The sequence below is a fragment of the Micromesistius poutassou genome (genome assembly GCF_964030765.1).
Source record: "Micromesistius poutassou genome assembly, chromosome: 12".
In the NCBI taxonomy this organism is placed as follows: domain Eukaryota; kingdom Metazoa; phylum Chordata; class Actinopteri; order Gadiformes; family Gadidae; genus Micromesistius; species Micromesistius poutassou.
The window spans coordinates 5,507,462-5,519,791 of record NC_140282.1 but is presented as its reverse complement, the minus strand read 5'-3'; the positions used below and the strand labels follow the sequence as shown (position 1 = coordinate 5,519,791).

The 12,330-nt window shown below is 39.3% G+C and overlaps 1 protein-coding gene across 1 annotated transcript in view; it reads left to right on the top strand.

Annotated features, from left to right (window-relative positions):
* Positions 1–12,083, top strand: part of cpne7 (copine VII) — a gene marked incomplete at both ends in the record, with an annotated part of 20,649 nt that extends 8,566 nt beyond the window's left edge. Inside the window, 8 exons of the mRNA XM_084475898.1 lie at positions 114–200; positions 507–566; positions 1,572–1,705; positions 4,747–4,801; positions 5,664–5,715; positions 5,856–5,989; positions 10,655–10,891; positions 11,931–12,083. Coding sequence (XP_084332024.1) covers positions 114–200; positions 507–566; positions 1,572–1,705; positions 4,747–4,801; positions 5,664–5,715; positions 5,856–5,989; positions 10,655–10,891; positions 11,931–12,083 — 912 coding nt within the window. The remainder of the gene's footprint in view (positions 1–113; positions 201–506; positions 567–1,571; positions 1,706–4,746; positions 4,802–5,663; positions 5,716–5,855; positions 5,990–10,654; positions 10,892–11,930) is intronic.
* Positions 12,084–12,330: the final 247 nt, after the last annotated feature.

Here is a 12,330-nt window from a genome sequence, read left to right as displayed (position 1 = left end):
TATGTATATATATATGTATATATATATATATATATATATATACATGATTAAGTGATTAAGATCAATATTAAATGTACAGTTTTCTTTCTGCTTTGTCAATGTCAATCTTCAAGGTGTCGTGGGATTGTGTAAATCCAAAGTACAAGCAAAAGAAAAGGAACTACAAGAACTCTGGTGTTGTCATCCTCAGCGACCTTAAGGTGAGGGCCGAACCGTTCCCACAATTGAACGGTTGATTACTTCATACACAACAAGTCGATAGTACGGCAACGCAGATAGACCCGCTCATCGCTTATGTTGCCTCATAAAACAGCCCGTCCAGGAAACACCACAAATGGTGTGTGGGACGAACGCCAAAATGCAGTCCTCAAAATGATTCCTGTCCAGACATTTGATGGAACATGTCCCAATTGAATGAGTGATTGTCCACTGTGCTCAACAACAGCCACGGTGACTGCTAGACGCGCCTGACAACGGCTTGCTGTTTGTGCTTTCTTTCCCATCAGCTCCACAGAGTGTACTCCTTCTTGGACTACATCATGGGAGGATGCCAGATCCATTTTACGGTAAATCACATTAGCTAGTTTCGGCAACACATCACCTTTGATCAGTAAGTGAGAGCAAACAGTAGGGTATCCTGCCCATCTTTCTGGCTTCGTCACAGGAGGTCGAATATAACTCGATGTGTCTGTCATATATATACACAACTGGACCGTTAACAGGCCGGAAACAATCCCACCCAGAGTTGTATTATGATTAAATGTTACATTTATCTGAAACATAGACGTTTCCTCCCAATGGGTATTTCCAGTGTATTTCTGCTTCATGTTTGATGATAGCTATCCTGCTGGAGGCAGTCTCTTTGAATGAACACATAAATGTATTCCAACTCTGGCCCTTTACTGTGCCCTCCCTGGCGATACCTCTCTCTTGCTGACTGAATTACAGAGGCAATGAATATTAATCAAGTGTACCACATGGTTCCAGGAACACACAAGCTTTTCCTTGCAGTTGCTGCCTGCATGTATGTGGGTGCTCTAGATATGGGTCTGTGTAGGTGTGGAAACAGAATGAAAATCTCTTAACGAGAACATCAGCAGATATACATGATTTTAAAAATGAATATATTAATATAATATGATACATTGGCCTATAACTGAACTTCAACTGAACTTTTCAGAAGGATATGCTTTTACATCATATACTGTATACTGTATATTGCTTATTTTTGCAATTTGCATTTTATCTTTGGACACAATTGAATGTGTGTTGTATTGATATTGGTATTGTTATAACATAATTTAATAATATAATTAATGTTAACAATATTGAATAGAAAAAGTGTGTTCACTCCTTTTGTATACTTTTTGACTGCTAATATTGTATCATTAATTAATAATATTGTTGTTGCTATTATATTATTACTATTAACTATTAGCACAGTACTATTAGCACAACTAAATGATGGCATTGTATATTGGCTGTCAATATGTACAATATGTAAATATTGTAAACATTTAATACAATGGTAAAGAATATTTTCACTATTGATAAAAAATATGGGTTTTCAGGTAGCCATTGATTTCACAGCCTCCAATGGGGACCCCCGGAACAGTTGCTCCCTGCACTACATCAACCCCTACCAGCCCAATGAGTACCTCAAGGCCCTGATAGCAGTGGGAGAGATCTGTCAGGACTACGACAGGTTGGTCCATCGGTTGAAATCCCTCCTTTAGATGAGCCATCCCCTTTTCTAACATCAAAAAACACGGAACCTGTTGAAAAGAATATGAACATTTGTACATATCTATAAAAGCTCCCTCTAGTCCACTTGCCCACCCTAACTGTACAGTTTCTTATCTCTGTTGTCATTACATTTGCAAACCAAAATTAGGTTTTGGTTTTGTTCTCAGACGCTTTGTTCTAACTATTTAATTTAATCCACCTGTCCTGTTGGTTTTGGTGTCTCTGTTATTTGTTCCTGTGAGTCAATTTGTAAATTGGTGGCTGACTGTTTCATTTTATTAGCAGACCCTTAACACAGAGGTTTTTGTCCTACGGTGACGCCTCTGTGCAAACTTGGCGACTGGTATACAAAGCCCAGTGAGACAAGATCAGTTGCCACCTCCATCTCAGCAATGTCATGTTGGAACAGTGTGAAAACAAATTTGATTTCTTTCTACAGTGGTTTTGCACTGTTCACCCCCCTGCTACGTAAACACAACGTCAAGCCATAACACTGACTCCATCCTGCACTATCAGTATACCATTAGTTTATAATAAATATCAGTATACCATTTGTTTATAACTAATAGTGTAACCATCATTATACCATTATAACTGATAGCATAACTATCAGTACACCATTAGTTTATAATGAATATCAGTATACCATTTGTTTATAACTAATAGTGTAACCATCATTATACCATTATAACTGATAGAATAACTATCAGTATACCATTAGTTTATAATGAATATCAGTATGCCATTTGTTTATAACTAATAGTTTACCATTAGTTCATACAGGCTGCCCGCATGACTCATGGGTTGAGATTGGATGTTGATTCTTGTCAGCTGATTCATTGAGTGATAAATGAAAGGCGGATGCTTGTTGGCAACAAAAGGATGAACATCAATTTATTTTGGACTTTTTGGCAGTTTGAGAGAAAACGGCCTCTCCTTTGTTGATGTCAAACGAGGATTAGCACCCTCTGACTTTGATTTATTCACATCCTCCCATTGAATGTTATGCAAGGACTTAATAACTAATTATAGCATCGCAGATCACACTAGAGACATTGCAAACCCGCGGCTATCCCATGTAGCCTGATCACGTTGCTACACTATTTCATCTCACGTATGTATGCATCTATATTTCCATGCAACACCTTCATTTATACAAACATACCGTACCATAATGGCATGTGTGAGCAGTTCTTCTGTTTGTAAAGACTGCTTTTGATTCACAACCACCGGCTGCTGAAGGAAACCTCCTGTAGTAAATCAGGTGATGTGGAATTCTAGTCTCTTCTAGGAGTGCATTATGGCTGGCTCTGTTCTGTGTGGGCAGAGGATTCTTTACTGTGACCAGAGCACTCTTCCCCTGGGTTCAATATGCTATTTACAACGAGCCTCTTCAAAGGTGGTGTGTGCATCAAGTCAGAAATAGCAGTAAAACAATGCTTAAAATGGCCATCTCTAGAAGTGTGAATTACTCATTGCTATCGTGTCAAACATGATTCAAACCATTCTGTTTTTGATGAAAAATGAAACCGTAGGATTATTTGTAAAAATTATATACACTTTGAATAATGTTTATGACATTTATTACTGAAAGGCTATTAAAACCCTTTTTCTGAAGCTTAGAACCAAAGGGCACACGTATGTTGTCCAAATCATCAACTACCATTACTAATTAATGACTAATTATTATTTCTGACACCTTTAGGCTTTAGGTTCCTCCTTTATCAGCAATATTAAAATATAGATTTTGTCTGCAAAGGGAATTTCTACTTGAGGCTATCTTGCTGACTTATTCTCTCAATTCTTTTTTTTTATATTTATGGCATATTTTATTTTAACCGTAGAAATGTGAAACGAGGAAGGTCAGACTCCATGGTAGCATTTTAATGTACTCTTCTGAACAATTTACACTCACTTGATACTCTAACTCACTCACTGTACTGCAGCATTGTGGGGCTGAATTAGTGTCTATGGTATAGCTATGGTAAAATAAAAAATATATAAAATTGTCAGAGATCTCTGCAGTGGCGCACTGGGCTAAGGTGCACACCATATAGGTACAGTCCTAATCGCAGAGACCCTGGATCGAATCCGGCCTGGGTCATTTACTGCATGTCTTCCACACTTTCCTCTCTATCTCTCTCTATAATAAAAGTGGAAAAATATATCTTAAAAGAAAAAAAAGAGATCCCTGCAGCAACCTGACTCTCTCTCATATTTACGTCCCATGATACAGATTCTATCAACTTACCCTGGATAATATGAGAGAACGCGCTTTGTCTTAGCTTCAACGAATATTAGACACAATAGGACGGTTTACAGAGACACATCTTTCTAAAATAAGCTCTCTGCATACGTTGTGCGGTGTGGCAGCGTTGCATTGGGTATCCTCTGGAGAGCTAGGACCTGCGTGGTGACACTCCCAACAGGATTTCCCCCTACCCTGCGGAGTTCCTCTCCCGATCCTTCTTTTTAACACTGCAGTACTAGGATTTGCTTTTCAAACATAAGCTTCTGTAAGAAAGTGCAGATTTTGACAATGTGATATCTGACCATCCATGTAGCATTATACAACACCTAACTAAATGACCAAAATAACACTTGAACAAGGAAACAACACTAATGCTTCTAAATGGCTGGGGACAGGGAATACATGTGAGATTGTAAAGCAGGGAGGCTTTTGAGACTGTGGAAAGGCAGACAAGAAGCTTTGTTCCTCGATAAGTGTACATATAAATATCTCATCCATATTTTCATTTGATCAAAGCAGAGCCATCAAAATGGTCAGCACATGCAGATGAGCAATGCACAATTATTTACAAATGGTGATGGTTGCGGTATAATGTATTTCAAATACTAAAGTTAGTTTTTTGGCTTTATACTTGGGAATGTGTGTATACTAATATACGTCTGTCTTCATTTGGAAAGGTTTGAATGAAATGATGGATTAAGAATACATCAAATAATGAACCCCTCTATTTTTTTTACGTTGTATTTCAGTGACAAAAGATTTTCAGCGTTGGGATTTGGAGCCCGAATTCCACCAAATTATGAGGTAAATTATGTCACTTTTTATTCTCCGGACTGTTTGCAATCTTCTCTCCATGTCTTCCCTTTTTTCATGTTCCTTTCACATTCACACACAAGACAGTATGTTTTTAACAATCTACAATTGTATGCTCTTATTTGCATTAATATTCCCGCCTCTCTGAGACAGTTTACCAAACAGGCGTTCATGTGTGACCTATTTTCTTAATGTTCATGTCATTCTGTCAGAAAGCCCTATTCAAGAAAATCCTGGCTCAGAAAATGATGCTGTCAAAAGATATTTTGAGGAAATGAAAAAGGAAACGGAAAGAGTTGCTTTGATTCTGAGCTTTATTCCATCATAGGTCATAGATTTACCCTAGCTCTCTCCTTCGTGCTGAAGCCATCTGCAACTCTTATCACAGCCTTTTTGGAACAGAAATGTGGTTTCATTGAGTGGTTATACTTCACAGTTCATTTTCTCTAACACAGATGCAGAGTTGATTCAGTGTTCAGGAGAACATTACGACCATAAGTATAATTGATTAATCCAGGGAGCCCACTCAGTCCCTGCCCAGTCGTTCCATTGTTTAATCATGCCTTTATGTTCTCTTTTATTTGGACGAACGTCATATCGAGGAAGCAATTTGGTAAAAACTCATGGTCATAAAACCGTAATGAGGTTGAAACACAAAATAGTTGTCGTCTGGGAAAAATTGTTCAGTGTAGCAAGGTCTGCAATAAGATGAGAAACTGCCTGACCAAACTCATCGAAGAGAAGGCCGTATACTATCGCCTAGTTTTATTTGACACAAGAGCAAGCATCCTTATTTGTTTTTTTGAAAACCATCTGGTAATATTCTTCGTTTTGTATTCTTTCAACTGTACAGGTGTCCCACGACTTTGCTATTAATTTTAACCCTGAAGATGATGAATGTGAAGGTAAGTAGACTTTTCAGAGATTTTCAGAACGTGGATGATGTTTCCATATATATATAGCTCAACTACTCAAACCTCTAGTTTATCTAGCTAGATGTGTCTTTCACTTTGATGTTTATGTTTGCTGTGCCCTTACCAACCAGAGATCCAAGGTGTGGTCGAGGCCTACCAGAACTGCCTTCCCAAGATCCAGCTCTACGGGCCCACCAACGTCTCTCCTATCATCAGCAGGATAGCCAAGCTGGCTGCAGGGGAGGGGACCATTAAAGATGCTTCGGTGAGTCTCTTTCATACTCTCTTGCAATAGAGAGAGATGTCGCTGATGATATTATAGGACATAATTCCCATGGCCCTGATCTTCACACTTGTTCTACCCAGAGTAATTTGCTACCTGTTGTTTTTACAGAACAGAACAGTTTGCTCTAATGAAAGCCACGGTATAGAGGTGAAGGGGTTGTGTGTTGGCGTTAAACGGTGGCTCTATGCAGTGGCAATATTTCCTCTCATGCTTTATTTACATCCTCTATAAGTGCTTTTGGAATCGCTTCATGAGCATCTTCCATTATTTTGTTTACTTTCTCTGTTGTGGTATCTTGAATGTATTGTTTTAATGTTTTATGAAAATCTAGTAGCACTTGAGAATACCTGTGAATTTGGCAATGATAAAGTTTAAGTAGTAAATAGTGGATTCATAATTGACAAAGCATTTTTCCTACATGAATACTCCTTGGTAAGCAATTCATAATCAGTTATTAATTATTAACATGATAATAAGATAATAACTTAGAATATAATGTATTAAGCAAAGCTTAATACAAAAGCGAGGCGCACTGCACTGCCTTTTTTTTAACCTTTTTTTATTTAAGCATAAAAAAAATCATTTTTACTGTTGCAAAGCAACCATAGACTGTCTACACCCAGGGTTCCCATCAATGTCGCCTCTAATCTATTGAAAGGATATTCTTTTGTATTAAAGGTATAATATGTATCCTTTTTTCATTCAAATATCCAAAAGCGACTAGACTTATGTTTTATATTCTGTTGAGTTGTGTACTAACATTATCCCAAATGTTTCCAAAATCCGTTCTTGTATTCAAGGTAACATAACAGTCATTTTGATCGCCTGTCAATGGTCATATCCCCTTTACCTATAAACGGGGAAACAGGGAAACAGTAGTCCAGTGGAGAGGAGACCTCATTTATTGATATGATATTTCAATATCGATCTAGCCCACTACAATGAGCTACTATGACAAGTGGCTCACGCCAGCCACCAAGTTTACACGTTGTCATGTTGTAACATCACAACAACGTTCAACACGCTCATGAAGCTACGGTTAACTGTGCTGGGCTACCCCACGATTCCATTCTCCATTTAACGTTAACTACAGCTTTATGGATATTCAACTCACCTGATGGTAAGTTAGCAAGTAAATGTTAGATATTTTCCCCAGCAATGGTGCTGAAGATCACAACTCCGATAATCCAACACTACAATCCAACGTTAAAATACTTCTACGTATTTTTTCCTGTTTTGATTGATAGACTCCTAGTGGCATAAATTATATATTGTGCCTTTATAAGGGACGATCAATAAAAATATCCAATTAGTTATTTGGCCTTTGCCTTTATTTAGATTTAGATTTACTTGATATGTAATGATCGTGTATGTTATATGTTGCACTTACAAACATTCTTAGACCTTTGGCATTTCCTAATTATTAATCTCAATGGAGCAAGTTTACAAAAAGAAAACGTTTGGCTGTTAAAACCCCACTGTCTAGAGTCTAGGGGTAGTGGGGGAGGCCTTAACAGTGGCTAAACTTGATTTCATTAGGCGCTACTACGTCACATGGAGACATAACAACAGCAGCTGCCGAAGTTACAATGGGTTTTTATAGGTGATTATTTCTTGAAATCACTCTAGCATCAACCATATCAGGTATTTGTTTTATTCCCATATGACAACTATTATATGCTTACACAATTTTACAATGTTTGCATGAAATTTGTAATTTAGGGTCTTAGGGCTTCCTCATTTCTGCCAGGCTTACAGCTGATCGAGCTAATTTGGTCTGTTCTGGCAATAGGGGGAATCCCAGATATGGCCAAAGCATCTAGGTTTCCACATGTGTTCCAAGGCCAGTCGGGGAGCAATTAATTGGATATCCCTTTTTTTTCCATTCATATCTTATTAAACTCTTATTGAACTTATTAAAATGTCTAGCTTTCGCAATATGAATAAAGTAGTAGTAATACATATCGTTACATACATTTTGACATAGCATACATTTGATTCATTTCTTCAATTTCTAAATGCACAATTTACAGAAAGTCATTCTGGGTAACATAGCAAAATAGCACATCGGAGTAGATTGCAGGAAGCCTGACGAGACAGCTAGTGACACAATGCAGAACACGAAATGTAGCAAATAGATGTTATGACGTTTGATGGAAATGTCAAAGTGCTTAGCTTAATAGCGTGTTGAAAAAACAGATGGCTTATTTCAGAAAAGTTTTGAGATGTAACATTTAGAATTCAGCCTTGAATGGCCAATGGCGTAACTTTATTACTGGAGAGTAGGCCTGGGTAGGAAACATGCTTTCTCCATGTATCTAGGTACTGTTGGCAAGCGCAAGCAGCAGAATCTTAATTTGCAACTTTGTAATGTGAAAGAAAAACAATCTATCTTTCTCAACTATCTTGAAAACTGTCTTGAACGTTAAGCCATCCATACATGACCAACTAATAACAAAAATAACCTTTGTCTTTACATTCAAACACTTGATAGTAGTGTTCCAATTCCCAAGAAAATTATATCTAAAAATATTTGGAGCAAAATTCTGTTAGTCAGGTGGATAATAATGGGCTTACATTTTTCATCTTCAAAATTTTTTTGTGAGCTTGATTGATGCATTTGGAAAAAATCATCTAGATTTTATGGAGGGGGGGGGGGGGAAAGCATGCCTCCCGATCCCCCTAGAGAGTTCAGTGTCCATCTATCACAGTCTCTAAAAATGATGTTGGAAACCTGAAAAGGCAAGCCCTCATTAACGCAAAAGCAGTGGTGTGCAGGGTTCCAGTTGATAACAATGACAAAATAGCGACTCACAGCTTTTAAATCGTGTTTGGGTTGATCAGAGTCTCATTAATGCCCTGAAGTTGCAGTTTTTGCTACCGAAAAAAAAAAATGGAGTCAAATGAATGTCCATTTATGTTAATTTAGGGACGCATATTCTGGATCATTATTTTGGGATGGGTTCATACAAAGCAAACACCTTATTTATTCATGAATTCACTATATATTAATCTCCCTTAAATGACACATTATGTGCTGATGCACAATGGGATGCCAGGGAGTTAGATTCCCCTTCATTCACAATGTCTGCAGTCTTCCATCTCTCATGGTAAGCCTACAACCTGAGGGTGGTAGGGGTAGCATCAAGGGTGACCCTTTTCACACATTTTTCCTCGTAAAATCAACACACTCCTTTTAAGTGATATATACAAATATATATATAAAAATAACAAGTAACTCGTGATTTCACGACTTCATACTCACGACTCACGACTTTGTTAGCGTTCCAGGCAAGTCACGACTAACAAACAAACCTGCAGCTCTGTTTTGATGGTGTCCGCGCCAGCAAGCCAGATCTGCTCACACAGGTGCAATGACTTTTATGGAAACCTCACTTCACTTACACGAGCAGAGCTTGGATTGCTGGTGCAAAGACGTTCTGCGTGCGAAGATAACAAAAAATAAACTGTTACACTTAACTGACAAATCGACATGGCCGACATGTGTTTTTGTGCAAAACTTTTTATCGCCAAAGGAGCTGGGTCCTTGCCCAGCTGAACGAAGAGGAAGAGGAGGAACTATGGGGAACTATCAGGGGAAGCCATTGTTGTTTATGTTCGTGACGTCAAAAAACAAACTGGGAGTACATCGATCAGACACAAGTTCACGGGTCGTGAGTTACGAGTTTGACTGCCGTTCTAGAGCACTTTCACGGGTAGAAGGTCGTGAAATCACGAGTTACGGGTTGCCTGGAACGCACCATAAGAGGACCTTGATGGCTTGTGATCTCTTCATCCATTACACCTTCAATATTAGTCAGGTGTATCTGATGATGCTAATTATGGGCACTGGCGTGCCTAGAGACCCTTAATTAACTTAATGAGCTACACTTGTTTTCATTCCAACTATTCTAACTAACTGTGATAAAGGAATATAACTGACATTGATGTCATTGTAGTGCTTTTGTTGTTAGAATGCTTAAAAACTGTATATCCATGAAAGGAAATGATGCAGTGTTATTTAAGAGACTCACGTCAAAACTTAACATGTGAAAAAATTAATCAAATTTCCCCAAGATTTATCAACTGTGCTTGCTGACGTTCCTATAAATTACAAAATCTAATTAAAACCTCCCGTGAACTGACTGGATTATACATGCCTGTTTTTATTAACATTCAAAAAAATGTTCACACTAGGCTCCGCTCTGTTTCATATTACAACCTTTTAGCTGCAACAGCTGAGCCCTTCTGGTCTCTTGCCAAGATGAACCGTTCTCTTCTTATGGGATCTGACCTGGAGACAGAGGAGACAAAGATCAATCCTGTTATCACATTAGATATCATATATGTATTTATTGTATTACATAGTAACACAATCTTAAAAAGTTCCACTCAATAGAAATCCATTGTGTGTAGAAACTTAAGGAGCAGGTTGGCATCCCCTTGATATTAATGTGCTGTTAGGCCATTCGTTGGACGTAACATTTTTTTGTAAACATTATTATAATAATTGTATAATAAATCTATTTTCATCATTCGGAAAATTTCTTCATTCGGTAAACATTAATCAACAGGGAGGGGCCAACGTGTAAGTGGCTCCTCCAATAAATACTGAGTTAATAATTAAATAAATTCTTCCAACAGCGGTACCACATTGTGCTCATCCTGACGGACGGCGTGGTGACCGACATGGCTGACACCCGCGAGGCCATCGTGCGCGCCTCCTATCAGCCCCTGTCCATCATCATCGTCGGCGTGGGTAACGCAGACTTCACAGACATGCAGATCTTGGACGGAGACGACGGGGTCCTGCGCTCGCCAAAGGGAGAGCCAGTCCTTCGCGATATTGTCCAGTTTGTGCCCTTCAGAGACTTCAAAACGGTTTGTTTCCTCACTTCCTCCACTGGTCGGGTCTTGCTCGTCATCCACTTATTTCTCACCGGCTCTACCTGCTGCATGCTGTGGTGCTCTCACATGGCAACAGACACAAATACAGATGGAGAGAGGGGCCTTTTCACAGCGCTCCAAAGAAAACACTCTTTTTCTCTTTTTTTCCACATAGTAATCCTGGTGGTATTTTATGGACAGCATGGCTTACGACACGTGTTCAGGAAACTCATAGACAGGCTGTGCTTTCAAAGAGCAAACACAGAGCATTTGCATACCTCGCCAATACTGCAGATGGGCGAAATGTGCTGGATGAGGTCCAGAGGATAAATAATACATTAGAAATCTGTTGCATGCATTTAGCTCAGGAGGTAGAGCGGGTTGGCTGGTAACCGCAAAGTTGCTGGTTTGATCCCCGGCTCCTCCTAGCTAAGTGTTGTGGTGTCCCTGAGCATGACGCCTCTGGTTGACTCCGTTGATGTGTGCATGAATGGGTGAATGTCAGTCAACACTGTAAAGCATGTTGGATAAAAGCGCTATATAAATGAGGACCATATTTAAAGGCTGCCTCTAACATTGGGCTTATCCATGATGCATTGAAGCGCACATCTTTTTGGATTATGTATTTCATTCTTCCAACTGACCTCCATTTAAGATTCAGAATTGGAGCATGTATATGATGTATTGGTCATGGATATGAAAACGATGGGATACAACATGATTTATATTAGTTTTTAAGAGGATCATAAACTGCAGTGTGCCTGGTCAATATCACACTTTTACAGATGATAATTAAAACAGAGATGCAATTAGGGCCTATTTAGCCATGACCATGATCCCCATAAAAGAAAAGGACGGATCCAGCGCTTGCTAATGTGCCCTCAGCCTACAGATGCGCACTGCAACGCACTGCAGATCGCTCGTCTCGCTTCTCAAACCATCTGCATTCAAGTTATTTGAATGCAGTGTGTGTGGCTCCATCTCAAGTGTTTTGGAGTGTTTCTAAACTTGTCGCCGTTCTCTCTTGTCACAGGCCTCCCCGGCGGCGCTAGCCAAATGTGTGTTGGCAGAGGTTCCCAAGCAAGTGGTGGAGTACTACAGCCACAGGGCCATCTCCCCCATGGGCCCTGCGAGGGGCCCCTCACCCCCCGCACTGAGCCCCCTCACCAGCATCCCCACCAAATGAACACGCACTACTACACCAGCATCGACCCAGAGACGTCAGCAGCAGCAACGGGGATGATGAGCGGCGTGTCTCGAGGGGGCAAGAAATACGTCCTTGAAGTTGTGACTATTTGATTTATTTTCATTCCTCTAAAGGTGATAAAACAACCATTCTTCATTCTGTTCCCCTACTCAAACTGGATTAGTTTCTTGTGTTTCCCAGCAGCATGATGACGCTTTGCTCATCTCATGTTTTGTATTGGATGCAT